The sequence below is a fragment of the Chiroxiphia lanceolata genome, chromosome Z (assembly GCF_009829145.1).
Source record: "Chiroxiphia lanceolata isolate bChiLan1 chromosome Z, bChiLan1.pri, whole genome shotgun sequence".
In the NCBI taxonomy this organism is placed as follows: domain Eukaryota; kingdom Metazoa; phylum Chordata; class Aves; order Passeriformes; family Pipridae; genus Chiroxiphia; species Chiroxiphia lanceolata.
The window spans coordinates 66,044,034-66,071,975 of record NC_045671.1 but is presented as its reverse complement, the minus strand read 5'-3'; the positions used below and the strand labels follow the sequence as shown (position 1 = coordinate 66,071,975).

At 48.9% G+C, this 27,942-nt stretch overlaps 1 protein-coding gene across 1 annotated transcript; it reads left to right on the top strand.

Annotated features, from left to right (window-relative positions):
* Positions 1-27,691, top strand: B4GALT1 (beta-1,4-galactosyltransferase 1). Its single transcript, XM_032676019.1, has 6 exons — positions 1-326; positions 13,097-13,332; positions 20,438-20,625; positions 22,055-22,177; positions 23,644-23,748; positions 24,288-27,691. Exons 1-6 carry the CDS (start codon positions 53-55, stop codon positions 24,421-24,423), a joined length of 1,062 nt encoding a protein of 353 aa, XP_032531910.1. The 5' UTR covers positions 1-52; the 3' UTR covers positions 24,424-27,691.
* Positions 27,692-27,942: the final 251 nt, after the last annotated feature.

Sequence of the window (27,942 nt, the reverse complement as noted above, 5' to 3'; positions counted from 1 at the left end):
CCTGTCGGCGGCGCGGCGCGGGGCGGGCGGCGCTCCCCGCCAGCGCAGCGGCATGAAGGAGCCGTCGCTGCCCGGCACCTCGCTGCAGCGGGCCTGCCGCCTCCTTGTCGCTTTCTGCGCCCTGCACCTCTCGGCCACGCTGCTCTACTACCTGGCGGGCAGCGCCCTGGGGCCGCCGGGCAGCCCCGAGCCGCCGCCGCGCCGCCCCCCGCCCGCCAACCTCTCGCTGCCGCTCTCCCGCCCGCCGCCGCCCGCCCGGGCCCGGCCCCCGCCCGCCGAGCCCCCGCCGCCGCTCGGCCCCTGCCCCGAGCCCTCCCCGCTGCTCGGTGAGTGCCGCCCCGGCGGGGGTTCGGGGGGGCGGGCAGGGGGCCCGCGGGGGAGGGGGCGCGGGCGGCCGCCGCCGGGTCCCGCTGTCCCCGCCTGTCCCCAGGGGCCGGCGCGGTGTGACAGCGGCGTGGATGGCCACGCGTGCCGCCGGCGGAGGGGGATTGTGGGAGAATCCTGGGGGAGCCCGTGCGCGGGGCAGCGCGGCGCGGATGCTGCCGCAGGGACGGCAGCGGCGGGCGCAGCCCCGGCGCTCTCGGGGAGCGCTCCCTCCCAGCCCGGCGAGGTTTCTTTTTCGTTGTCGGCAGGGTTGGGTAACGTCCTCTGGGAACTCTACCCTGCTCTTGCGCAATCCCACAGAAGGTTCAGAGGGGCTCTTTGCGCTGTGCGGGCTTTTTTAGCCTTTTGTGCGCGCGGACCTGTTGGATGAGCGGCACGGGTTTAAAATGGGCTCTGAGGCAGGGTCATGAATACAGTTGTTACGCATCCCAGTGGCGCTTCCCATGTATTTGGTCCTGTGATGCAGTATCCTGATACGTGGCAGCCTGGCGTGTGTTTTATCTGCACTGGGGCTGTGCTTCCCACAGGCCTTTCTCGGGACCACTTAGGTGCTGGCATGCTGGCAGGATGTTGATGGGTTTGCAGCCTGCTGGTGGTTTTTACTTTACATCACTTTTACTACGTGATGACCTGGAGCTGTTTTGATACACTGGCTTTGTGACAAGGTAGAGGTGGGGGCGAGATGAATTTCAGATTTTTGCGTTCCTTTATAAGGTTCTTTCACCCAGCTTTGCTGCTTGTAACTGTTCCTCCTTGAACAGACGTTCCTGTGGTGTAAGATGGAGTTTGTTACCATGAGCTGCTGGCATTCCAGTTGACAGTGACCTGGCCACAACCTGTTTGGGCCCTGGAGCCTGGAGATCATCTCTCTTATCCATCAAGTGTGCCGTATTAGCATAGGCACCTTTATTACTGGAGATCAGGATGGGGAGGACTTCTGAGAAGCTTCCTGTGGTTTTCAATTTACGAAACTCACACAAAATTCATAATTTCTCTCGGTGCTTGCTGTTCACCTGTTTATGGATCAATGCATCTGAATTACAAATGACTTGGTATTTTAGGAGGGCGGTTTTGAGGTCACTAACAGAAACTGTGCTGTGTTTTTTTATTGTTGTTTTCGATTAATATCTTTCACTTTTTTCCCCAAGATCACTTTAGGTTGAAAGTGGCTATGCAAGCCTGTCCTCACAGAGTGGATGTGAAAACCCTTTATGAATATGGCTTTCCTTTAAATGGTCTCCACTTACTCTGATCCTGTCAGGAGTGAGTCATGTGCTTTGGAAATGCCTGGGGTTTGCAGAAACGCTCTTAGTGACCTCAAGATTCAAAGCATTACTGGAGTTAGTCGCTGAAGGATCAATTAAAGTATTTTAAATCGCCTTTGTGACATCTTCAATGGAACTTGGGGGATCTGCCAAAGGCCACAGGCAACTGGAAATGGTTACAGATAGTTGGAGAGCTACAGGGCCATACAGAAAGTAGCTCTTTACAAGGCAGTAGGCAAACTAGCTGTGTTACCTTCAGTACTTGTGGGATGGTGCAGTCACATGCAGCCTGGCACCATCACAGTGTCAAAATTTGTAACCAGCAAGTAGGTGAGAAACTGTTCTTTTTCATCCTGCTCTTTTCAGGCTTTGGTAGCAAAAAGCCTTTGTAAAACAGTCCTGTCATGCCTCACATGTTGTTCAGAGCTGAATCTCCATCAACATCTCATGAATCTCTACGGCCACTGTGAGGAACAGAGAGGTGTACACTTTGTGGACATTTCTGGCACTTAATTCACCCACTCAGAATTAAAAAGATCTCTTCTTTTTGTGCACAAGACTCCTTATCAGTATGAACATAAAAACCAAGAACCAGCAAGGACCTTTCTGTGATTCCTACCTTCCCAAAGCCATGGAGAAGTGCTCTGTTGGGAACAGGTAGCTCCAACTGCCCTTCCTCAGCGTAAACCTAAATTTGTTGAATCGTACATCATCTTATTTTTTTTAATTTCCTGCCTGCCCCTCCCCTTCCCGCCCCTCCGCCCTCCTCGTCGTTAGGAAGTATGTGATGACTCACACAGGATATGTGTGACTGAGCTGCTCAGACTTTTTGAGTGGTAAAATAGCCAGGTACTTGTTTCAGAGGCCCAGAGTTTTCTTCCTAGTGGTCTTTAGACAGAGCGGTTTACAGTCCCTGCTGTCTGGCTCTGCAGCAAATGCATTAGCTGAATGAGGTTTAATCTCTTGCAAGAAGCTGCCAAATTTAAAATGTGCTTTTATGGTTCACTTGCCATTATTTATAATTTAAAAGAATAAATCCGGGCTGGGGAATTACTACAATTCAACTTTGAATTAAAAATCCTTAACTGCTATGAAATTCTCTAATACAAGGTAATATAAGCATTTTGGATTTATGCTCCAGTTTAGAGCTGCATGCCAAGGAGTATCTTAAAAGGGGTATCAAGAAGCAGAGCCCAAGAAATTCTGGCTTCTCTGAGAAACCCAAAAGCAACTAAATCCAGCTATTTCTTGCAGGTTTTCCATTCCCCAAATTGTTATTCTTTAGGAACAGTATTGTGGTGTCGGTTTGGGTTATTTTGTGGGTTTTTTTTTTTGGTAAAATGTTGCTTTATAGAATTAGTATGTGTGTTGGATGAAGTGCTTTCAAAACAATCAAATGCTTTTCTTCTATCATTTCTATGCAGGTTTTGTGATTTGGTGATGGGGTCGTTGCGTGCCCGCTGGTTTAAGTAGGGGGTGCACAAGGGGTCCGGTTCTTTGGTTGTAAGAACCCTTTCCAAAAGATCTCATCTCAAGGCAGCCAGAAATCAGCAAAGCAGAATTTCGTGGACAGGCTTGTCTGTATTTCAGGGACATCATTTGCCAGTCCTGCCCAGTTGAGCACATATGTTTGGGGAGGTTATTTTAGAGTACACCTGTCTTCTTAGCCATTTTTGACCCCCATTTAGATACCAGGTGTGCCTGGGATGGCAAACCTAAGAATTGTGCTCTTACCCTCTTTGCCATGAGCACCTTGTGGGACAGGTGACCCAAGTGTGCTAAACACTGCAGTCAGGTGTCTGTCTTAATGGTTTTTCATCCCCAGATTTAAGCTCAGAAAACTGATAACCCTGAATGCCAACAACTAAAGGATATCGACAAAACAAAAATATAGGTTAGTGTATGAACCAGTGAATTGTCCAAAGCACAAACCACTAGAGATGTACTTGTTTTCACTGATGTTTAAAAATGGCTGTTTTCTGGGACATCATGGAAACATAGAATGGATTGGGTTAGAAGGAACCTTAAAGATCGCTAGTTCCAACCCCCTGACCTAGGCAGGCACACGTTCAACTAGACCAGGTTACTCAGAGCCCCAAGTTAGCCTTGAACACTGCCAGGGATGAAGCATCCACAGCTTTTCAGGGCAACCTGTTCCAGTGCCTCACCACCCTCACAGTAAAGGATTTTTTCCTAATATCTGATCTAAACCTGCCCTCCTTCATTTTAAAGCCATTGCCCCTTGTCCCATCAGTACATGCCTTTGTCAGAAGTCCCATCTCCATCTTTCTTTAGGCCCTCTTTAGCTACTGGAAGTCCTTCCTAGTGTCCCTGGAGCCTTCTCCTCTCCAGGCTGAAGAGCCCCAACTCTCAGCCTGCCCTCACAGGAGAGGTGCTCCAGCCCTCAGATCATCTTGGTGGCCTTCCTCTGGAGTTGCTTCAACAGGCCTGTGTCCTTTGTATGTTGGGGACTCCAGAGATGGATGCAGTGTTTTGTGGGGGGTCTCACCAGAGCAGAGTAGAGTGGCAGAGTCACCACCCTTGCCCTGCTGGCCACGCTGCTTTTGATGCAGCTGAGTGCACATTATCAGCTCATGTCCAGCTTCTGATCAAACAGCACCCCCAAGTCCTTTTGCTCAGGGATCCTGGGCATGCAAGAAAAACAACGATTTCTTTTGAGATGCCAGAGCTCTGGATAGAAACTCATGCTTCCCACTGTTGCAAGGCATGTTTAAAAAATCAAGAATCTAGAGAAAAAAGCTCCTTTGACTAGCTTATGAGTGAGCAGTCATCAGTCAGTTATGGAGGGGAGGACCTATGGCACGGGCTTTTTCTTTCATGCAGTGCTTTTGATGTCTGTGTTGTCAGTTGTGTTGTCAGTAGAAGCAGTTGTTCTAAACTGTAGGTGCTGAAGATAAATGATGAGGATCTTCTGATGTTTTGAGGTTTGTTCTGAGCAGATGTAGGTAGCTTGTCAAATCAGTGGTGATGCTTGTTGTCTGTATTACAGAAGTTTTTAGAGGTTATGTGCTGCCTGAGAAGTCAGTGAATTCACAAATAATCTAGTTCAAGGCCCTTGTATATATGGCCATTGTGTGGGCAGAGGTAGAGGGCGTTTTAACACTGGCAGAATCCTAGCAGGGCAAAATTTGGGCAAGAGGGTGCAAACCTAAGAGATGCTAAACCCATGATTTTTTAAGAGGACTTCTGATGGTGACGGCGCTGGAGGGATTTGGTAGGTTTGGCACTCTTGGGGTCTGGTCATCCTGTCACATTTCCCACCTGCAGTCCTGGGCTCTTGTCTCCCTGTGGGGTGTTTCTACCCCAGAAACTGGGGGCCTCTAAATCTGTGGGGTCACTTGCAATACCACACTGTGGAGAAAGCATTTGCTTTACATTCAGCATCTCCCCCGTCTCTAGTTTGAACTTGCTATTATTTACTTTGCTCTTTTTTTTTTTTTTTTTAACTTTTTCAATACAGCCAGTCTCTCTGCTCCTTCCTGCCTGCCCCCAAACCCCAGTGCTACAGGCATTAGTTCACTCATGGCTGCAAGCTGGGGATGTGCTGTGTCCCTTCTCTGCCTTTATTTGAAAATGTAAAACAGAAACTCAGAGGAGAGCATGGAGAGGGCCGGGGGAGGGGGAGCTAACAAGCTCAAAGTTAGGCTTCTTTGGCTTCAAAAGAGAAGTTGAGAAACTGTGTTAAACTTCTCCAAAGAATACGTTTAAGATGTTTGGCAGGGAGCAGATGCGCAATCCTGGCAACACCACTGACGGCTCCGCAGCCGCGTGGTTGGGAGCACATCGTGGTTGGGAGCACATCGTACCTCTGAAGCACAGGCTTTCTTGGTGGGCAGGGAGCCTTGTGGTGAGAACATCCCTAGCATTCCTACCTGGTCAAAGTGGTGGAGGTCGAGGACTGTTAATTAGGCTTGCAAAGTAATTTGGAAAGGTACCTTGCCATGTTGGAGAGCAGTTGTTTCAGGCACACAGCACAACACACAGAGAAAAGGAAAGTTTTCTGTCTAGTGCATCTAGTGTTTTATAACATGCTTGTTTCTCTGCCAGCATTGATCTGAAGAAGTTTCTTTGGAAATTGGGCCAAGTTTGTGTTTGGAAAAAGACAGATACTTGCAGCTTCCAAAACTGCAGTTTGATGCAGAATTCAGTTAAGCTCTCAACTTTCCTCTGCTGGTGTGGAGCACCTTAGTCTGACTTCACTCAGCAGAAAGGGGACCTGTTGCTGTCTTGAGGGCCATCCTGACCCCAAAGGGCGGGGGGCTGGGGTGCAAGTCCTCAGCAGGGAGGTGCTCTAGGTCTGGTGGCCTCCCAAACAAGCCAGAGGCGCTGGGCTGCTGGACTCCACTGCTCACCACCTTTCCTCACCAGTGGACCCTACTCCCCAGCCAGACACTGCTCCTCTCACTCTTGCACACCCTTCTCTGCAGTCCAGAAGGGGGTTTGGTTGCAGAGGTTTTGGGGACAAAGCGAGCCAGTCCACAGCAGTGCTGCAGTGGTGGGGCCAAAGATCTGGGGGTTTCTGGGACATGGATGGAGCAGTGTCAGTGTCCAGCTCTCCCCTGTTTCTCTGGGCTGGAGAAGGTCTTGCTGCTTGGCCTGTCCCCACTTGGGTAGTGCTTTCTTTTGTGCTAACCAGTGCCTAGAGCCCCTGCCTGCAAGGAGAGGTGCTTGGTGAGCCAGGTGTGGATTCACACTGCAGGTGCTAATCCACTGAGCAGTGGCCGTGGCCGCCCACTGGGGCATAGCAAACAGCCTTTCCAGCTGCCTCCCCTCTGCAGCTGAGCTGCAGGAGCTCGGGGCAGTCCCCAGGCCTCTGCAGATGTTTTGTCTGAAAGTGGGCTGCTGTTGTCACCTCCCCAGGCTGGGGTGTCAACTGGACTTGCTTTGAGGGCACTTACCTGCAGAACTGTCTTGCTGAATCTGGAAGGAGCCCTGTAAAGGCTTTACGGGATGGGTTTCCACAAACCTCTGCGCTCTGGGGCAGCGCGTGGGGCACCAGCCATTTCCCCAGGCATGTAATGCCCTGCTCCTCTCCTCGCCTCCTGTGCTCCCCAATGCTGGCGGCACCCCGTGCTTTTGGGGTTGGCAGGGCGTGGCAGAGTTTCGGCCAGACAAACACACCTCTGCCCCACCTGGCGCCCGGTGCTCCCCTACACCATCTGGGGAGCCCCGGCCCCCGGGGAATCCAGGTGCAAATGCCACCGGCAGGATGGGATGGGGCAGGGGAGGAGGGTTGCGGCGTCTGCCTTTTGATTTGGGGCTGCCCGTGGCAAAGCCATGTACCTGGGATGCCACTGAGCCCGGGAGAGCTCCCGTCCACACATCCCGTCCCGCAGCACGGGGGGTTTCTGGCGGGTGTCAGCTCAGCCGTCCTCTGATCCTTGTCTCTCTGTTTGTTTGTAGTTTGCTGTTTGAGAGCCTGGAATTTAATTCTGCGGCGGCAGCGGGAAGGGCTAATCGCATGCAGATTGCCCGGCTCAAAGGGAGACAGTTCAAAGCCGCCTCGCTGAGCGTGCCCTGGGTTTGAGCCGCTGAGGAGGACTTTGGTTCTCTCCCAGAAGTATCTTTCATCGACAGTCTTTTTTATTTTATTTTAAAGACACCATGTGCCAGTGTGAGACCTTATGTTAGAATAGGCAGTGTTGGGGATTGGATTAAGAAATCATTTTTCTCTGGCTGTAGTTGCTGAGTTAATCACACAGACCTGCTCTCATGCAGACCCAATGTTGCCAGTGCATGTGATGCATCCTCATTTTTTTTTTCAGCCTGTTTCCCTTTGGTTCCAGAGTTGCAGATGCCAGAGGCTGTGTAAGCCTGCCTGGACATATGCCTGTGTAGCAGGTTGAAGCCTTGCATTGGCATATCTGACATCTGTAGCAGGATGCAACTTTACTTTACAAGTGTAGATCAGCCAAATAAAATGTCAGTCCTTGGGAGGGCATTTCTTTCCTCACTGAGGTATTTTGAGAAAGACCCAAGGAGTTTTTTTCTTTAAATGCTCAGAGGTGAGCACGAGCTGCAGGCAGCAAGGGGCAGCAGCTGCCAGCCAGTTTGCAACCCACTGGCCAGTGTCCAATGTCCTCATGTCCATTTCCATGCCAGGACAGGGGGCTACTTGTGAGACTCAGATGGGTGAGGGACATGCGGGCTGTCCCTTCCAGTCATCCCACCCACCATGAGGCTGACCTGTAATTCAGGCCTGGCTGGTGCCATCTGATTATGTGCTGATGCACCTCTGTATAGGTGTACCTATAGGTACACCTCAGTAGGTGCTGATACAGCTCTGAAGTTTAGCTGATGGGAAATTATTTTAATGATTTTAAGAAGAAATTAGTGCTTTGCCAAGCTGTGGGATGCAGCTGCCTGCCCTGGAGCTGCCACGTGGGTCTGGGGGCTGGAGGTTTCTCCAGCCCTGCCTCACAGCCTGGAGTGGGGGAACTTGCCCCCACATTTTCTGGGGTGGAGCTGATGCTGGTTTTTTCCCAGCCAGGGCTGGCTTGGTGCAGCTGATGGGCCTTTCCTTCCCTTTTCTGTTGGGCCCCTACAAAGAGAGGGTTGTTTGGTTTTTCCCCCCCTGTTGTGAGTTCCGCTTCTCTTTTCCAGCTTTCCTTTCTTATGAGGATTGTCTAAGCGTGGCAGTGTGGGCGTGCACGTGGCTCAGTGGATGGAGAGCAGTGCCCAGCTCTCAGCCAGGGCGATGGAAATGTTCCTTTCTGCCTCTGGTTGGGGAGAGACTTTTTCCAGCTGATGCTACATGATTTTTGCTTTCATTCTCACTAAATGAAGTATCTGAGATTGACACCTGGCTTAAAGCATGAAGGTGAATTTTCCTGGTTTTCCCAGTGAAGTGCTCAGGAGGATGATTCAGACTGCTGGATCACCTCCCCAAGCCTGTCCATTAGCCCAACTTCCCTCCCTCATATGTCCTTCTGCTGCAGCCACACTGCCCTCCTGAAGAAAAGGTTTCCCCAGCCCTGTCCTACCCGAGACCCCCTGAGGCTGCACTTTGTGGCAGCAGCCCCCTGTTGTATCACCTTGGATGGAGTGTGGTACCATCTCGTTTGCAGCCCCCATAGGGAGGCAAGAGTACAATTCTGGCCCTGCACAGCATCGCTGCCTGAGTTTTCCCAACATTTCTAGTACTGAGAAAATACTCCCTATAATCTCCCTAGACCACTCCCTGTGGTCTGGGGAGGCTGGAACCTTCTCTAGATCTACTATAGCATCAGGCTGAGCAGATCCTGGGCTTTTTTTGGGGGGGTCCTCCCATTTGAGTCATCAGGATGAGCACTAGGGGAGGACGTGTGCTGGCAGCCTCAGATGGCAAGAGGTTTGGGTGTTGTGGCCAGGCATGGCTGTGGGGAAGTGGGGACAAGCAAATCACTGGGGCTGTGGGTCAGGCTTCTGAGGCTCGAGTGCTGTGCTGCCTCTGGCTTTTTGCAAGCCTCACTTTTTGCTTTGTGTGAGAAGCTGCTTCCTGTTTGTGAGCAGCATGATGGCCCCTGGCATCTGTGCCTGTGCAGCGCTTTTCCTGTGCACCTTCCCTGTGAGCAGAAACTCTTCTGAGTGTCAGAGGTGAGGGCAAGAGTGGGCTGGCTCTTTTTCGATATGTGTGTCTGTCTTACCCTGCCACTGCCAGCTAAAGCCTCTTTTACAATCTCTGAAATGTTTGGATGTGATGCTGTGCTTTTGTGTCTTTTGCAAGCTTCCGGCAGTTGCTTAATTTATGTTTTCAAGGTTTTCTTTTGCTGAAAATACACAGTGGCGGCTCATGAAGCTGCTCTGTTGGAGCTTTGTGATGCAGAACACTAAAGGCATCTGCCTACAGGTGCCAGGGTGTATGGGTGACCAGAGTTGTAAGTCCACACAGCTCTGTTGTGCCTATCTGTTTTTAGGAGGGGCTCAATATACAGTGACTTGTATGTCAGGCAGTCAGCTTGGGAAAAAAGCAGAAAAGATTCCGATGGAGTGAATCGGTCTGGATTCACCTAGTAAACATAGACAGAGATACAGTTTAGACTGGTGGGACAGCACTTGCAGCAGACTTTGCACGCTTTCTTAGCATCACAGATCATGTCCTGAGTCAGCATCCCTGGGAGACAATGGCCCTACGGCTGCTTGCTATCCAGGTAGTCAAATTTCAGTGAAAAGGATTTAAAATTAGCAACTGGAACCATGACACTGTTCACAGTTGGAAAGCCTGTGCTTGTGGATTTGGCTTTAGCTTTGTCCTGCTTGGGAAGTGAGCTGAAAGTGTTGATTTGCAGTGGGGGTGGTATGTTGCTGCTGCTTTGTGTCAGCCACATGGCTTTAGGAAGTCTTGTTTGTTTTAGTCATTCTGTATTTCAAAACAGCCTGTTCAGCTTTTTTCTGTTTTTGTATTCAGTGAATGTATTAACCGAGTGATTTGTGTCCAGCCTGCCCCAGAAGCGGCTGCCTTGCTGCACATGGATGGCACCGGTGCCTGGGAACTTCTCACTGACCTGCATGTTGGCTGCATCCCTCATGACAGTATTTGCAAGAAGCTGTGCTGCCTTTAAAACTGATTTATTAAGCAGGAGGTTGGAGCAGGACAGATAATTTCTCACCAGTGCCCTTCAAGACTATGAAACTGTTAAATCTCTGTCTTCTGCAGCTTTTTTTTACCATGACTATGTTTTCTTCTCCCATCTCTTCCTTGCCAATGCTCCAGTCTACTGAAGGCAAACAAGAGCAAGTGCTGGCAGGATGAATGGTCCACATTTGGCCTTGGGGGGTTGCTGGATGCCGATCTGCAAAGTGCCCTGTTTGCAGTGTCCAAGAGCTTGTGGCTGTCCTTGCCCAGTTGGAGCTTACAAGTCACCAGCAGGAGTAAATTCACCTAAATGGAAAACTTTCATTTCCTTCCACCTTAAAATGAGTGAGTGTGAGACATTAAAAGAGCCTTTGTTCATTAAGCCAGAAAGCATCCTCCGGGCTAATGGGGCTTGCAGTTGTTTCTCAGGAGCAGCAACTAGGAGCAGAGTGTGGTAACTGGGAGCAGAGAGTGCAGCCTGTCCTGGCAGGAAGGGGCTGCTTGGTGGGACAACAGCCACCCAGCGCCCAGGAGTGGGCCAGGCTGGCAGGGCCCCATGAGGGGTCGTGTCGCTTCTGCCCAGCTGCTTCCTGCAGCATCCCACCAGATCGGTCCTGCTGCTGGCAGCCAGATGTGAGTGAGGCAGGAAAATAACACCCTGGACACAAATGCCCAGAGTAATCCCGTTTGCTGGCCATGACCGGTTAGGTGAACCAAGCCCAGTTCAATGCCCTTGAATTCAATTGCTGTTTAAGTGCTTAGAAGTGTAGCATCATCCTAAGTCTGAGTGCCAGTCTCCTGATGGAGGTAATGCTGATGGGCAGAGGGATGGGTGAGGGAAGCAGGCATGACGGTGGGTTGAGGCCAGAGGTTGTTCTGGGAAAGTGCTCGCCACCATTGTGCAGTACCCAAATTCAGAGGAAATTATGCACTGTCTCCCCCTCCCACCCCCACTGGCCTCGTTGACATGGTGTCTGCCCCAGACGTCCCACAAGCAGAAGGATGGCTGTGCCTGGCCCCTGATCCTGTCATCACTGAGCCCCGGTCTGGGTCACACAACTGCATGTTCCTTCCTGCCTCAGTTCCTCCAATTCTTTCTTCTTCCGCCACTGCAGAGCGCCCTCTGAGCTCTCCCTGCAAGCCACATTTAGACCGGAGAGTCTCCAGACCTGGCCCTGCAGCCGCAGGGCAGGAATCCACATCATCCATCTTGTGCTGTGGGGCAGAGAGGGTGCAGAACCGGGCAGGCATGTTGGGGGTGCAGCTGGGAACCGCCAGAGTGCTGAGAGCATGGACAGACTGATCCCAGTGCCTGGAGTCTGAGAAATTGCTTCCTTCTCCTCCTCTGAGAGAGGGAGACATGCCCATTTAACCAGTGCAAAATGCAGAGGTCAGGAGATCCTTTTGCATCCTGTCCATGATGCCGCTTCCTGCCGCTGTGCAGGCAGTGAATCAGGCAGCAAAGCTTCCCTGCTGCTTCCGGGGGTACACTGGGTACCTCTGCCTGCTTGGCCAGTCTCCTCCTTGCCTTCTCCAGCCTCATCCAGCACAGGTTTGTGGAGCAGCACAACTGAACTAAAGTAGCTTCTTCTAAATAACCAGGGAATGAGCCGCGAGTCTGGAGCCTTATTTCTGCTTTTTTTAGTAGTCACGTGTTACGAGATGCACAAGGTTGATTGTGACAGCCCTGGCCTTTTTGAGCTCTAAAAATCACTTGTGCCCCTTTCTGACGGGCTCCCCAAGTGCTCTGTAGCCCCCGCTGGTGTGTGCACACATTGCCTGCCTTTTGGGAGCCTGGGGGTCTCTGTAGCAAATGCAAACAGGAGGCAGTAGCTCTAGGACACATGTGCCTGTGCATCTGTGCACACCAAAATGGAGGAAAGGGGGAGGGCACAGCAGCCAAACCTTTAAGGAGTGATCCCCAGCCTGGTATTTATGGTGGAGACTTTCTGCCTTGTGCACAGGGGCCTCAGCATCCCCACCCGCTGCAGAGGTTTTAGCAGGAGATGAATGTGTGTGCAGAGCCCAGTGTATTAGCTGGCTGTTCCTGGGAGCAGGACGTGGCAGCAAGAGAGGCCCTTCCTTCTGCAGGAGCTGCCACAGTTGTTAGGCTTTTGCTCCATCAGGGCTGGAGCAGCTGGAAGCAAATATTGCAGAAGGACTGGCCTTGATGTTCAGAGAGGGCATCTCTCTGAGTGAGTTCTCTCTGTGGTGCCACAGGGGCTTCTCAGTTTTACCCACTGGTTTTGGCACAGATTGTTTTGGCAGTTTCAAAACTGGCCACTGTTGAAACCATCTGCAGGAATTGCCAACCTGCATGCAAATCTGGAAGAGGCTTTTTTTAGCATTCCTAAGAAATACGGGGCATGTCTACAGAACACTGAAAATACCTCTAAGAAAAAAAAAACAAGAAAAGGGGATTTCATTCACTTTGCATGTGGCTAGCCATAAGTAATTATTTCACTAGGAAAGCAAGACTATTTTTGAAGTTCTTGGGCTGCATGAGATGGGCGAGAGTGCAGAGGGTACTGCTTCAGGCTGGTTTTATGGTGCATGTGCCAGTGGGAGCACAGCTGTTGGTTTGCCACACAGACCGTAGAATTTTCAAGACTCAGTTTAATGTCATCGACTTGGTTGGGTTCTGATACCAGGAGGCCACAGTGTTTGCTCTGAATGATGGTGTGAGGTTGCTTTGGGTAAGGATGGTCCAAGCTTCAACACCTCTGTGCACTGCTGGGATTGAGTTGGGATCAAAAGGTCTGTTTCTTAAAAACAAGACCAAACCAAAAACCAAATGCGTGTAAAGGATGATACATGCTCAGAGAAATAGATTGTGTGTGTTAACTTGCTTTGTGCTGTGCCTTTCTTCCAGTTGGTGCGCTGCGTGTGGAGTTTTCCCAGCCTGTAAACCTGGAAGAAGTGGCAAGAATAAATCCAGAGATCAAAGTAGGAGGTCGTTTTGCTCCGAAGGACTGTATAGCACTTCAGAAAGTAGCAATAATCATACCATTCAGGAACCGAGAGGAGCACCTGAAGTACTGGCTCTATTACTTGCACCCAATTCTCCAAAGGCAGCAACTTGATTATGGAGTATATGTTATCAACCAGGTAAGAAAGATGCTAAAGAGACAAGCCCTTATACAGCTGTCATAACACTGCCTGTGCCCCTTCGAACAGAGGAACGGTTGCTTTACTTTGAGCAGCAGTAGGCTGGCAGGCAGGGGATAAGGTTGCTTAAAAGAAAAAAAAGAAATTAAAAATGAAAAATTTTGCTTCCAACAATTTTGATGGAAAAGCTGAGATCCCCTCTTCTGCTCAGGCACAATTCACTCTAGAGAGCTTCTGCTTAAAAGAAACCACTTGGTGAGTAGGAAAAAAATTCCTAATAGCACAACCCAATTTAATACCTCTTTCCAAATGTTCCTTTTTCCCAGCTGCTGCAGGAATTGCATGCAGAGGTCTTTAAGGTGACACAGTATTATTAAAGCCTAATCTGATATTGGATGTGCCATGAAGTTGTAGGATTTCACTTAGTTTCTTGAGCATCTTCTGTTAATGTTAATGCACAGAGTGTCAGGATGGAGAAAGCAGTGGAGCAGGTAAGTGGTTGTCTTCAGGTGAATAGAACAGAAAAGAAACAAGCAGTCATGGGAAGGTTGTTGGTTTTTTTTGTTTGTTTTTTCTTGATATCCGGTGGCCTTAGATCTCTCTTTAAAAAAAAAAAAAAAAGCATAAAAAGGCACATTTCACTCAAGACAAGCTGTCTTAATTTATACCATAATGCTGTTTAAATAACTGGGTAGTGTTTGCACTTCGAAAGTTTTAAAATGTGCAGACATTTCTGTGGGCTGCAGTGTGAAAGGGCAGGTGCAGTTCTGAGAGCCCCAGCAGAGACCACTGGCTGGGCAATCCCACAGTGCAGTTTCTCTCTTGGATATTTATTTATATCCCTCTTTCTCGTCTCAGTAAAAACTGAGATGATATAGCATGCTCCCTTAAATGTTAACTTCTTAAACTTGTGCTTGGATCAGCTGATGTGTTTGGGCATATCAAACACCATGAATATTTAAAGCGGTCGCCCAAGCGATGAATTTCCTCACAGAATTGAAAGTAAGGGGAGAACTATTCCTAGAGAGAAAACCAATACTCCATTACTACAGTTTCTCTTACTTTGCTCATTTTCAGGGTGCCAGAGATCTGGACAAAGGTGATTTGTGAGGAATTAGCAGTTGTTCCCAAGCATAGCAGCCAAGATGCTCTGGTGTCTGCGTCTGGCTGTGCTTGTGGCCTGGCAGCCACATTACTGAGGACACAAGGCATTTCTGCAGCATGTGGACTGGCACACAGTGCCCTAAAATTAAGCCCTGTAAGGAGACCCTTCCTCTGTAATGCAAAGAGCAGCTGGTGCTGCTGCGGTCCAGCAGTGCAGGGCCAGCCCCAGCCCTTCGTCCTTCAGGCTGCATTTCCTTGCACACGCAGCATTTGCCTGTGCAAGCTACTGGTGCCACAAGGCTGCTTGAGCCACGGACCCTCCTGGTCCCTGGGGTGTAGGTGGGTGAGGGAAGCAGGGCAGTGCCTCGCTTTCCTGAGCGTGGCTCAGAAGCGAGGGTGCGATGCGGCGTCTGGCAGTGGTCCTGCAGTGGGGTCCGCTGCCTTCCCAGCTTGTCCGCCAACTCTGCAGAGGACCAGGGAGAGCTGCCCACCCGTGGTCTGGGGCATCACTTGTGGAAAAGCCAGTGTCTCCATTGCAAAGAGCTGGCAGTGCAGCTGGTGCTGGTATTCTGCCGTCGGTGGTGTTCAAGGGTAAAGGCAGAGGCAGTGTCTGAAGCCCGGTTGGAGTTCCTGCTGCTGCTGCGATGGTGCATGCTGGCTTGCATTGCCCTGTGTTGCTGGCTACTCCTCTTCTCTGGTCCTGTTCTCCAGCACTAGAACTGTGTGCTTTAAAGTTAACCGTCACAAAAGTTTCTGAAGCAAATGTTTTTTTCGGGTGCATCCCTTGTGCACAGTTTGAGCAGGAGTGGAATGCGGTACACAGGGTATATATGCCCTGGACACATCCAGCAGATGTAGGTTAGCAAGTAAGACTACTTGATTTGCAAAATAAACATCTTCCTTCTGCATGCCTCTAATAAGCTGTGTCTGGAAGAGGTGGAGTGGTCAGTGGTAGTAAACCCACTGGCTGCCTTTCTCAAGGGTGAGTGGGAACACTGAATAGAGAGAGTTGCAGAAAATGTATTAATTCTGCCAGAAGTACAGTAGGAAAACAGTCTTATTTCTCTGCTGTCTTGACAATTGCTTTTCTCTTTTTCTTGTCTGTCCTTCCCTTTGCATCTGCCCTCCTTTTTTTCTTTTTTATTTTATTTTTCCTTCTAGTGGGGAAATATTACCTTTACTTGTTAATCCTGTCTATATCAAAGCAATCACTGAAGCAAGGAGAATTGCTGTGTGATCTGGTTCTTACACGCTGCCTACATGCTCTTCTGTGCTCCGCATCTCATAGAAAGAAAGAGGAGCGCTGAGCCCTGCTACTGCTGCACTGGTAATGTCAAACTTCTTCCTTTCAGCGCAATGTGTTTCTGTCACGAGTCCATTGTGTCTCCACCATGCTGTTCTTGCGTGCCTGAATGCCTCAGGGTAGGACTTGGCTGAAGTCAGGGGGATGATGCTTGTAAAATGTCTGCCATGTAACAGGAGCCAGTGGAAAAAACACGTTACGTTTCACCCTGCACACTCCTCCCCCAGAAAAACCCAAACCCAGTGTATGGAGTAGCAGTTGTAGGATTTTTCAGATAAATCTGAGATGAGGGCACATGGCTGGGCACACTTTGTGTAGTGCCCGTTTGATGCTGTGCAAGCTTGACCTGAGCAAATGAGAAGTCAGTGGCGAATTTGCAGTGTCTCCCTCAGTCCTGCCATTACCAGTATGCTCTCTGGCACCTCCAGCTCTTGCCACATGGGCACGCAGGTCTAGAAATGAGTTTTCTCACTGCACTTCAGCCCATGCAAATGCCTGTGGAGCCAGACTGAAGTTTGGGAAAGGGGAGACTTGACAAATTCCCTGAAAACCGGGCAGTTGCTCAACCATTTTCCACTGGCCCCTGGTGCTACCTGCAATGTCTAGGTAGCAGTTTCCAGAGAAAGGAGTGTGTGTGTGTGAGTGTGGAGTGGTTGGGCATCACTCTTATTCATGTCATTTTGCAGGGGGGTATCAGGACCCCCTGGGTATGTGGGAAAAGGAGGGAATTGTGCTTGGCTCCAGTTTACCCTTGCAGTGGTGAGGGAGGCAAGTTTCCACTGTGGCTGCTCTCTCACGCTGCCCAGTGTAATTGTGCCGAGGCATCAAAACACCCTTTGACATAGAAACACCAAAGCATCTCTCCTGATGCCCTGTATGACCCTGGAAATCCGTTTCTACCTGCTTAAGTCACTGGAGTGAAGACTTTAACATGGACATGGTGTGTGTGGTTCGGGTTGTCTTGGTGTATTCCTGACTTAGCTAGCAAGCTCCCATTAGAGGTGATGGTTCTTCTAGCTGGCCAGGAACATGTATCCTCACCGTTACCTCCCTGAGAACTGATGAGCGTAAGATCCAAGTGAGAGAGATGCAGCCACAGATCCTCTGTGCTGTCTGCAGGACAGAGCTGCCTCCTGCGTGGAAGTGGAGGTAGGACAAACTCAGGACAGGTGGCTTCTTGCTGGTTTGCAACCCCTTTAGCTTGAGTAATGGCTCCAAAAACATTATTTTTTTCTGTTGGGCCCAAAAAAATTAGTGCCATCATTTGGTAGGTCTGCCTAAGATTTCAGCAAATGTAAGGGATGGGAAGTAAAAACACCTGGATGTTCTTTTGCTCAGGCTGATCATTCAGCACCTTTGGGTGCAGGAAGGAATCGGCATCAGACCTTGCAGGACTGAGGCAGCAGTTTGTTTCCCTTCAGTCAGTCTCTTATGGATCAGGGAATGGGGATGGACTTGGGTGTAGTGGGATTGATATAGAGAGTAAATTCAGGAGCCAGAAACAGGTGCTGGGCACCAGCACTAAACTCAGACATGGGTTAAGTTTCAGGACAAGAGAATATTGGGAAAAAATTGTCAGGAAAAAGAAAATAGCAAAAATGTGCTGGGACTACATTTTTAGTGGTTGAAAACATAGGAAGGTATGGAGCTTGACTGCACTGTCAAAGCAGCAGCCCCCTGTGTGCTGCCTTGCTCTTCAGGATAATGCTCCTCTGTCCAAGCAAGTCCAAAGTAATCCATTTCTTTGTGTCAAAAAACAGCTTCCATGGGATGAGGAGCTGCCAAACAGAGCAGAGGACTGGAGGTTTCTTCAGTTCTGCTTTATCTGCTTTTTCGAGGGTGCCCTGTGCTGACCTGGAAGGGACAGTGGCACAAAGTTTTCTCAGCTCTGGATTGTTAGGCTTTTTTTCCCGAACTGTGAGGGATCAGTCAAAGATGGAAGTCTGCACCATGCTTCTGAGTTTTGAGAGATTTGAATCTCAGATACTGCAAGCATGCCAGTGCTTCCACATTGCCTTAGGTAAAGAAATAGAGCTTTCTGCAAAAAGCAAAACCTCTCAATAGGTGTTGTAAAGCACCACGTGCCTGATGGGACAGAAAACCAGCCTTCTGCATTTAAAGCAACTGCATTTGATAACAGTCTTGCAAAGTTTGCTGCATGAGCTACCTGCTCGATGTAAAGTTACAGAAAAATAGCTTGGAGAAGGGTTTTTGTTTTCTTATACTGGTTGTTATTCCCTTGCCCCAAGTCTTTCCTTTGCCCCTTGGGATCCTGGAGTATGAAGCTGTGTGGCCATTTGGGAAGAGAGTGGCAATGCCCTGTGTCTAGTCCCCTCCATGTGCAGCGGTCCCACATGTTCTTGGTGTGGTTCACTGCGCTGTGCTTTGAGGCTTTTCGGGGAGAAGTTTAGAAACGCAGCTCCTCGTAGCATGTTAATCCCCATATGTCACCCAGAAGAGTTAGAGGCTACTTGAAGGCATGAGTTAATTACAGCTCAGCCTCTGCTGGTAACAAAATCAGTGTGAAGTGCCCTTTGCCTTGAATTTCATTAGAAAAAGAGCAGCCAAAGGGTGTGAAATGAGGACACTCTGCTAGACTGGACTCAGAAGCTGCTTTGAGGTATAAAAACATTGCACTTTGCACCAGCACCGGGAAGAGTCCCCCTTGGGACTATGGAGCCAGGTTTGGGTTTGGTGCTGTGGAACCTGAGGAGCACTGAGGAGCTGGGGCTGGGCAGCCCCTTTGCTAGGTGAAGGAAACCCTCTGATCTCACAGCCTTACTGCTCCTCTCCCCTGGCTCTTTGTTCCACTTGCCTTCATTTTCTGTAGTCGAGTTTTCACTGCTCTTACTTTATGCACAATGGTAATCATCCTCCCACCACCTTATTTACGGTGTGAACCCTTTTGTTTCTGGTAAGGATGCTGAGAATTTGCTCAGATCCTCCTCCATGAAAGCTCACTCCTCCCCGTGAAGTCATTTATGCCCGAGGCAGCTGATGAATGCTTTTGAAAACTGTGGTTTGACACTTGCATGTTAAAACCTTCATTGGAAAGATACTTGGGGCTGTTTCAAGAACTTGCATTGGCTCTCCAGCAGCAGATCCATTAACCAGTCTGGATTAAACAGTTCCCAAACTTGCTGTTTATTAACCAGGGAAAGCTGTTCGGGAGGTGTGGTGTTTTAAGCTGCTGCTCCTTGGGCACAAACCATCCTTGATTTTCATCCCCTGTCGGGCGTGGGTAGTGCAGGGTGGAGGGGCAGCTTGCACAGTCGGGGAGTCCTTTGGCTGAACACTGCTCAGAGAGTGTGGAGGAGCAAAGGTACAAAGGATTTGGCAGTCTTGGTTTCCAGGCTGGCAAAAAACTTCATCCTCCTTCAGGGATGGCCTGTGAGTTTCCTTCCACCTGCTCTGTTCCCCTGCATAGGGTTTGGGTTTGAAGCTGCTGTTGCAAAGGGGGGTCTTGGACTGAAAATCCTTACTCTCAAACCAATATTCTTCTGTTTGTGGATATGATCTCGTAGTATTTCAAAAGTACTCAAGCAATTTGCAAGCCTCTACTTGTGCTCAAAGCCACGTTTTTAAATGTTTCTGCCTGAAAAAGGCCAAACAGGTTCTCCTCAGTTGCTCAGGAAGGAAAGTGAAGACTCTCCTGCCCTGTTCTCTGCAGGTCCCTTCTTTCGCTGTGACTACCCTGAGATAAATTTGCCCTGCTGCAGTGTCAGTTCTTTTCAGGTACTTCCCATCATGATGACAGCCTTCGTGATTTTGTTTTCTTGTGAGGGCCCCCAAAACAGATGGATGGTGGCAGAGGAGCACCAAAGAAGGGGATATGCCACTGCAGCAGTGGCATCATCCAGCATATGAACCATAGCCCTTTCAGGAAGCAGCTCACACTGACCTATCACCCAGTAACTGAGGCTGTGCCGCAGCCATGTGCTGAACCAGCTTCTGAGGTTACCAGGGAGCATTCTGCTCCTATGTGTGCATATCTGCCCAGGGCTTGGCAAAGGATCATGAGCGAGCAGCAGAGAAGCAGACCTTAAATCCTGGTGCCGTCTTGTGCTTTGCAAATCAGGTCTGGCTTGTGCTCAGCAGAGGCCATGCCACAGTCCCACAGCTGTGTTGTGGCAGAGCTTAGGAAGAAGGTGCTCAGATCCTGGCCACAGAAAGTTTTGGTCCATGGTCCTTTGTTCTGGCTGTAAGCCAAAGCACCACCAAGGTTTCTCTCTGTGGGAAGAGACCCTTATTCTAGAGGAGCTCATCTCTCTTTGCTTTCCTTTGCTGCTCCAGAAAGCCCCAGCTGCTTCCCCTTTACCACAGAATTCGATCCCAAAATGCCTATGTGGAGGGGGGGACAGGACATGGAGATCGCTCACTATCAAACCTGCCCTCAAAGCTCCCACCAAGAGTTGGGAGCTGAGCCAGGTCCAGCTTTTCCTCAGCCATTTTGTCTGCCCCCATGGTTTGCAGCTGCCCCAGATGTCACCACCCCACAGGCAGCATCCTCAGTGGATGGGAGGTCTTGCTGCAAACATCCCATGGGTGCTGCAAGGGTAGCGCTCCGGCTCGAGCTCAGTCCATCACAGGTGTGCCAACCCAGTGTGGCAACACGGGCATCTCGGAACAGGTAAGAAACTGCTGATGTCAACTGTCAAATTTAAGGCACTTAACTGTTTTTCTTTGTTTTTAAATTAGGATGGAGAGGAAGAATTTAACCGTGCTAAACTGCTGAATATAGGATTCGCAGAGGCTTTGAAAGAGTATGACTATGATTGCTTTGTGTTTAGTGACGTAGACCTCATCCCAATGGATGACAGGAACACCTACAAATGTTACAGCCAGCCGCGGCACCTCTCTGTATCCATGGATAAATTTGGATTTCGGTGAGACACCTTTTGGAGGGGCATCTTTTTCCCAATACCACCGTTCGTCTAGCAGGCCAGGCACGGTGTTACCCATCCCCACCTACCAGTGGAAGCATGGGAAAACGCCTCTCACAAAAGCCTGTCTGGGCATGCGTGTGCCTGCAGGGAGTGGGATGGCTGGAGGGGAGGAGGGCGGAGAAATGCAGCCAAGCAGTGTATTAAAATTCACAGCTTCTGGAAAGTGAAATGTAGGGCGAGGAAAAACCAAGCGCCCTTCGTTTCACAGATGCCCACATATCCCTTCTTGTGTTTCAGGCTGGAAGCTGGAAGACAGCTACTGTTTCCACTCAGTCTGAAAAGTGAGACACTCTCACATAGTGAGAATTATGTGCAGCTTTAAAAATACTACATTAGGCATTATTTTAAGACCAAAATGAAATTTTTTTGGCTGTTCAGTTTTGTACCACTGAGAGACCTGCCCTGGTATCTGAGAGCAGCACAAAATGAAATTTCTTTCAACATATGTTTGTGTTCAGCAAGGTGTTGTGAACAGAAATGTGTCTTGCTTTTCCTTTCTGGCTTCTTTTTTCCTATTCCAAATCCCCAAGGGGGAGTTTAAAAGCTCACCTATATAGTGAATCTATAAAGTGAAAATTGGTGGCTGGTAGTGCTAAAGCTATAGCAGTGGTGGTGTAGCAGGATCCCTGCACGTCTCCACTCCAGACCCAAGCACTGCTCAGAGCAGGACTGCCACTGGCACCACAACAGCTGCAGGTTTTTCTTGCAGCTAGGTGAAGTTTAAAGAAGAAATGCATGCCCCAGGGTATTCTTCTGCTTGTTGAAGCGGAGACAAGTCTGCGCTAGGTCCTGGTGATCCTTGTGTGGACCTGCTCCTTGTGCTGTGGGTCTGAAATTCATCTGTCCCCAAACCCCAAAGAGGGGTGAATTGTCCCCTCTTCTGAGCAGGAGCTGGTTGGCTTTGTGTATGTAAGGTCACACTACCAGCTCAGTTTTGGGCTGCAGGCCTCCTTTTATGACACTGAGGAGTGTGGAGGCGAGCGGTAGAGCTGCAGGAAGAGAAGGCGGCTCTGTGGCACACCCAGTGTCTGTCTGAGCTCTTGCCACTCCTGCGGCATGCACGTCACCTTTGGTGATGTGATGTGCATCTCACCAGCCTGTCATTTGAGGACAGTGTACTGCTTAGTGAAAGGATGCATCCATTGCCAGTTGTAAAATACTTCCCCAATGTATTTGAGCCCGCCAGTTCCCTCTACACCAGCCGAGTCCACACATGCTGTTTCCTGTTGCAGGAAGGTGCCTTGCAGTGGGTGCTGGCTCTGTGTGGGCTGGGTTAAAGGGCAGCAGCAAACCCTATTCAGGCAGGCAGGCAGGCTGCCCCTTGAGTAGCACCTCTCCTCCTCTAATGTTCTCTTCTCTCTGCTTCCAGGTTGCCTTACAATCAGTATTTTGGAGGTGTGTCTGCCTTGAGCAAAGAGCAGTTCACAAAGATCAATGGGTTCCCAAACAATTACTGGGGCTGGGGTGGCGAAGATGATGACATTTATAACAGGTAAATAAATTTTCCTCCTTGGCACCCTGGGGTGCATCCAGGGTGGGGATGAGCACAGACCTGCTGCTCTCACTCGGGTATGGGGGCATAGGGTGTCTCCAGGCAGGAGATAAAGGTGGTGTGTGGGCAACCTGCTGGCTCAGCAAAAACGTGTTCCTGCTGAGTGCTGGCACCCCATTTCACAGCTCCCAATGTGTGGTGGGGAGTGGGTCTGGTTTGAAAAATCATACCCGTGCCTCCTCCTCCCTCATTGCTCATTCGCTGTGTGGCCTCACATGTGCATGGTTTGGAGCACTGTGCTTCTGGGTCTCCCAGCACTGGCTGAAGGAAGGAGATTCAGGACATGCAGCAGGAGGGTGGATGAGACATTTATCCACCTTGCCCAATGCAGCTCAGTACTTGCCTGGGTCTGCAGCCTTGTAGGAGATCCCATGGTTCCCAGGAGAGCTTCATTTGTCAGGCTGTAAGCAGCTCTAAATAATGCTGTGAGCCACTGGTTCTTGCCTGGAAGGAAGCTGAGCAAGGCTTAGAACCGCAGGAGAGGAGGAAGGTGTTTGCACAGGGCAGGCTGGGACCATCCCTGCCTGAAGACCAAGGCAAAGGGTGGACGTGGGGTTGTGCTACCTTACAGCTTCACATCCCCAGGCCAATCACTGAGAGAAATCATCATTGGGACCTTGAATTTGAAAGCCCTGTTTCTCAGTGACAAAACCACTCTGCATGGTCATTTCTCTGGGCTTTTTGAGCTCTTCTGGGCTTCAGGAAGGGTCTTCCTAAAAATGGTTTAAGAAACCAAGAGAGGGACAGCCTTCCAGTGGGGCAGAATGCCAAGAGCAAGGTAGTAGTCCTCTCTTTTTAGGGCACTCAGGTTTTGAGGAGCAGAAGATGCTATATAGAAGTGAAAAGGGAGAGGCAAAGAAGAGAAAAAGAGAAGTACTTTTCCAGCATCAGTATCCGTGAAATAACTGCAGGTGCCTTGCAGAGAACATGCAAACAAAGAGGGGCTGCCCCTCACTCGGTGGGACCCAGCTGAGACTACTGTGACTCTCACCATGTGTGTCCTTTATGCTGCTTCACCACTATTCACTTCAGGTTCTCCCAGCCCTGCAGCTTTCACATCCTACCCAGAAGGGTTAAAAACTAGATGCCTCCCATTCGAAGTGGGGTCTGCAGCCTGGAGCAAGGTTAATGTGGGTGTTGGGTGTTGGTTGCAGGAGATGGAGGTGAAGGTGCGGTGAATTTAGGTTAGTGTTGACAGGGGGACATCTCTTCTCCCCACACTAATGTGCTTGTATGGAAAAGGACTGGCTTTCCCCCCCCTTTCAGTGTTGGCAAGCCTGGAAATGCACTAGCAACGCCCTCAAAAAAAAAAAAAAAAAGTAGGCAAAACCAATGGTCATTTGTGGAAGGTGTGGCAGAGCATCCCACATCCGTTTGAGTGTTTAATGTTCTTGCTTCTTTTACAGGCTGGTGTTTAAAGGCATGGGGATATCCCGTCCAGATGCCATCATTGGGAAGTGCAGAATGATCCGGCATACTCGGGACAGGAAGAACGAACCCAACCCTGAGAGGTGTGTCTCACCCTATCCCACAGCAGGTTTGAGGGGTGCCTCCTGCCCTTGCTGCTCCGACTGCTCGGCTTTTTCTTTGCCATGCAAAAAGCTCAACTGCAGAAGGGCTGCAGCCATCTCCTCCTCCCTGACTGAGCTCCCTGTGCTCCAATCCGCCCCCTTCCCCTTACCAGGTTATTTATTACCTGATTAAAGAGCTATTCCCCAACACGCAGGTCTCTCCCCCTTTTTTTTATTTCTTAAGCACAGCAAATTAAGCTCCGAGCGTGTCTTTCGGATATAAACCTGTGCTCCGGTGCAAAGCTGGAAAAGGACTTGGGTGATTTATACGCTTAGCTGCTTTTTCCTATCTAAAATTTGACCCCATAGGGATGCCTTGGCCCAACTGCTCAGTCTGGCCAAATCTGGGAGTTTATGGGACTGATACTCAGGTTGTTCTTGAAACACCGGAGATGCTGCTTGAGGGGCGTGCAAAGTTCAGATTGTTTAAACATTTTTTCCTTTCTTTCTTTGTTGTTTCCGCCCTCCCCCTCCTGCAGGTTTGACCGAATTGCTCACACAAGGGAGACAATGAACTCCGACGGCTTAAATACACTATCCTACAAGGTGTTAAGAACTGACAAGTACCCTCTGTATACAAAGATCACAGTGGATATTGGCTCGCCAAATAGCTAACATCTGAGATACAACAGAGACTTGCCTATATTGCCCAGGACATCTGGCCTCACTGATGCATTATATCTGCTGATTTTATAACAACTGCAGTGAACCAAAAAAAGGCCTCTTTTGGCATGCCAAAGTGTCTCCAAATTGGTTGGACAAGTGCTTTTTTTTTTTTAAGTTTTTAAATTCTAAACTTGACTTTACACAACTTTCTAGCTCTCCATTGTTTTGTAAGTCCAGAAGTTGTATATAGGAGTTGTAAATATTTACCAGAAAATGTTGAATCTGATCTATTTGCTGCAGTACTCCCCATGGGTTGAGTTAATTTCTGGACCCAAATTTTACTGATTATGACTGATGTATCAACAATTACTGCCCATGAGATTTGGTATTTTACATGAGGTGCGTGCAGACATTCTTTTTAATTCATTCCTGGTTTTACTTTATGAAGGACTGTAAAATGCTGCTAAAATTGTACAAGTTTACGCTTTGCATTAGATTTTAATTTTTTTTTTAAAGGAGACAACATCACACATTTTTTTCTCGTAGTGACCAAAACAAACATCTTCTCTGTGTGCAGAGCAGGTGTTGAACAATCAAGTCTGGATTCAATGAATGTTATTATTTCTCTTCTTCTCAAAGGAGTCTTTGAGTGAGTCGAGACAGAGTTTGCTGGAATTTGTCAGTGAGCTCTCTGCATAGGTTGGGAGCTACACAGGCAGCATCTGCAAAAACTGCTGGCTTCAGATAATGTTACTTCTGGATATGATAGAGCCTATTTGCTTCCGCACAACAACACCTGGGGGTTTTCGGGGGGGTTGAGAGAGGTGGGTTTGTAGTGTTGGGTTTTTTCCCCTGAAATAAAGATTAATTTAATTGCATGATTAAATTATGGCCTTAGAATTTGCCGACACTTGTTAACGGTGGTAGGAAGTTACCACACTATTTAAACATTGTCTGAAGCTTCATAAAACCAAAATTCTCTCTTGCAAGATTGTGCATAAAACTTGAAATCTTTTATTACTTTTGTTGTTGTCGTAACATTTTAATAACTTTTAAAAGTAATTTGTGTATCATAAGCAGTATATTTAATACCAGATTAAAGTAGGGTGCAGCATATAATAGGATATGATTCAAGGCCTCCTCTATCTTTAGACTAGTAGGCTTTTTATGTGCGTCATTCTGTATAAGCCACGTATCATATTTGCTCTGCATATTTGTCCGTGAAATCTCCTGCGGTGCTGAGATACAGCAGGGCTGACATCCAAGTGATTTTCCTTCGCCTAAAGCCTGTTTGCAGTGCGTGTGTACTCCATCTGGAACCTCCTTTCTGATTGTCTCAGGCTTTGAGGGCCATGCACGTTCTGCAGTACTATTTTCTGTCAGTGCACCAGGGCACCACCTGTACAGACCCTGCTTCTCCTTCCCATGACCATATGAAAGCCTGAAGCGCTGACACCCATGGAGCTCGTTTAAATGATTTAAAGCTCTTAGCCATAACCGAGAACTGAATTCCTTCTGGTGAGTGCTTTGCCACCAGCTCTGACCACAGCAATTTGCACTTCCTTGGCCTGTGCTGAAGGCTGTAAAAATCAGGGACACTTGTTGTATTGGGGATCATCTTCAGCACTGCCTTTAGTTTTTTTGGTGGGGGTTTTTTTTTGTTTATTTTTTTGTTTTGTTTTGTTTGGGGTTTTTGCTTTGTTTTGTTTTGTTTCGATTTGGTTTTGGTTTTTTATTGCATTTTTTTTGAGACCTGAAGGTTTTGCTGAACCCTTGCACTGCAGGGGTGGGATCCTGCAGAGGCCGGGGGACAGTGCATTTATTTTTAGGCCAGCAGTGGCTCAAAGGATGCAAAGAAACTTTAATTACTAACTGCCTTTTCAGTCTCACTTTGAAAAAGTCTTCACTCCCTTTGCTTCAAAGCTCTTTCTGGCTAGACTTGCTGCTCCAGTCATGCTGGGAGGTGAGCAAAGATGGGCTTACACGGAGCAGGAGCAAAGTGCAAGGAAGGAGGCTTGTGGTTAAGAGCTTCTCTGTTGTGCTTACCATTGCATTAAAAAAAAAAATGAATAAAATAAAATACTCCTTTTTGGCAGTTTAAGCTCCAGCTCTTGCAGATACAAGGGAGTACAAGAAAATGTGTTTTAGAGAAGTCAGGTCAAATGTCTACCCATAAAACAGTGTGGTCTACACCAGTAATGAGACACAGGAGAGGACTGGTTTTGTTTTTTCAAAGGTGCCTTAGAAGCAGGGACCCACTCCCACGGGAAGCACATCAGCACCAAAACTCCACTTGAAAACGGCAGACCTTTGCAGAGAGCACTGCCATTTTGTGCTGAGCCTTTTGTAACTTGCAGAGCTGGGACCTTCAGCTGTAGAGGTGTCTGTCTCGTACCAGCCTCTGCAAAGGGGATGGATACCTGTTGTAATTGAGTGGTTGGTTTTGGCGAGAGGTGGGGGGGGGAGGCCCTGGGGGCGCTCCTTGCAGTGGGATTCTTTGAAGATTAGAAAAAGTTAGTGTAGCAACTCGTTATTTGGCTGTGTGCTGAAATCATTCAATATCAGGAGGTGGTCCGAGCACCCGTTTCTGGCTGTTGGGATCTAAGGTTTCTACAGCATGTGCCTTGAAAGAGGATAGAAATGGAAACTGGAAAATCAGGAAACCTGAAAAGCATTCTCAGCAGAGAGATACTAGCAGTGCAAGAAGCTGCTGCATAGTTTCTCTTCTACTTAAGCCACAAGCCATGTAAGAACCAAAGCCACTTCTGTTGCTCATTTTGCCCTTTGGCGCTGACCTTGATTTCCAGATCTCACTGTCTCTGTGTAAACTGTATCAGTCAAACTCATTAAGTGCTCTCGTCTCTCTACCTGGCCATGAAATTTCTCTCCCTGGGATTTTATGGGGCCTTGTCTACGAACCTTCAGGCTGCACAGGAGTCAGTTCTGGCCATGTCCTGTGATGGGTGGTGTTTTTTCCTCTCCCGTACTGGTAAAACCACTCAAAGTGATACTGAGTGTAACTAAGGGTTGAAACCCAGAAAAAATAGCTGCAAAGGAAATCCTAATGCTTGGTTTCTTTGGGATGACTGTCTGCTTGTTAGTGTGAGGTAGGGTCCTGATACACAGCTTTCCCCAGGATGTTGCTGTGTACTGGACTGATTATGGGTTTCCTGTACATGTTTTGCTTTTGTATTTTTATCATTTTATGTATCAAGGGCTGTGTAATCCAATGTTCCTGCTTTACTATTGATGTCAAATAAAGTATTTTCAGTAATGATGTCTGGCAGCATTGCTCTGGATTATCCCCCTGGCTGGGTGGGTTTCTGGCTGATGGGGTGGGCTGGGCCATGCCTTAGCCTCTTTGCATTAACTTTCTCCAGCTTTTCCTCCCTTTGTCTTCCCCCTGAGTGAATTTCTCTGTGCTGCAAAACTTTTCCCTGTGTTAGAGAAAGAGATCCAAGAGTCCCCAGTTGACACCAGAAAACAACAGTGTGGTTCCTTTACCTGGGGGTGGGGGGACAGCATGCA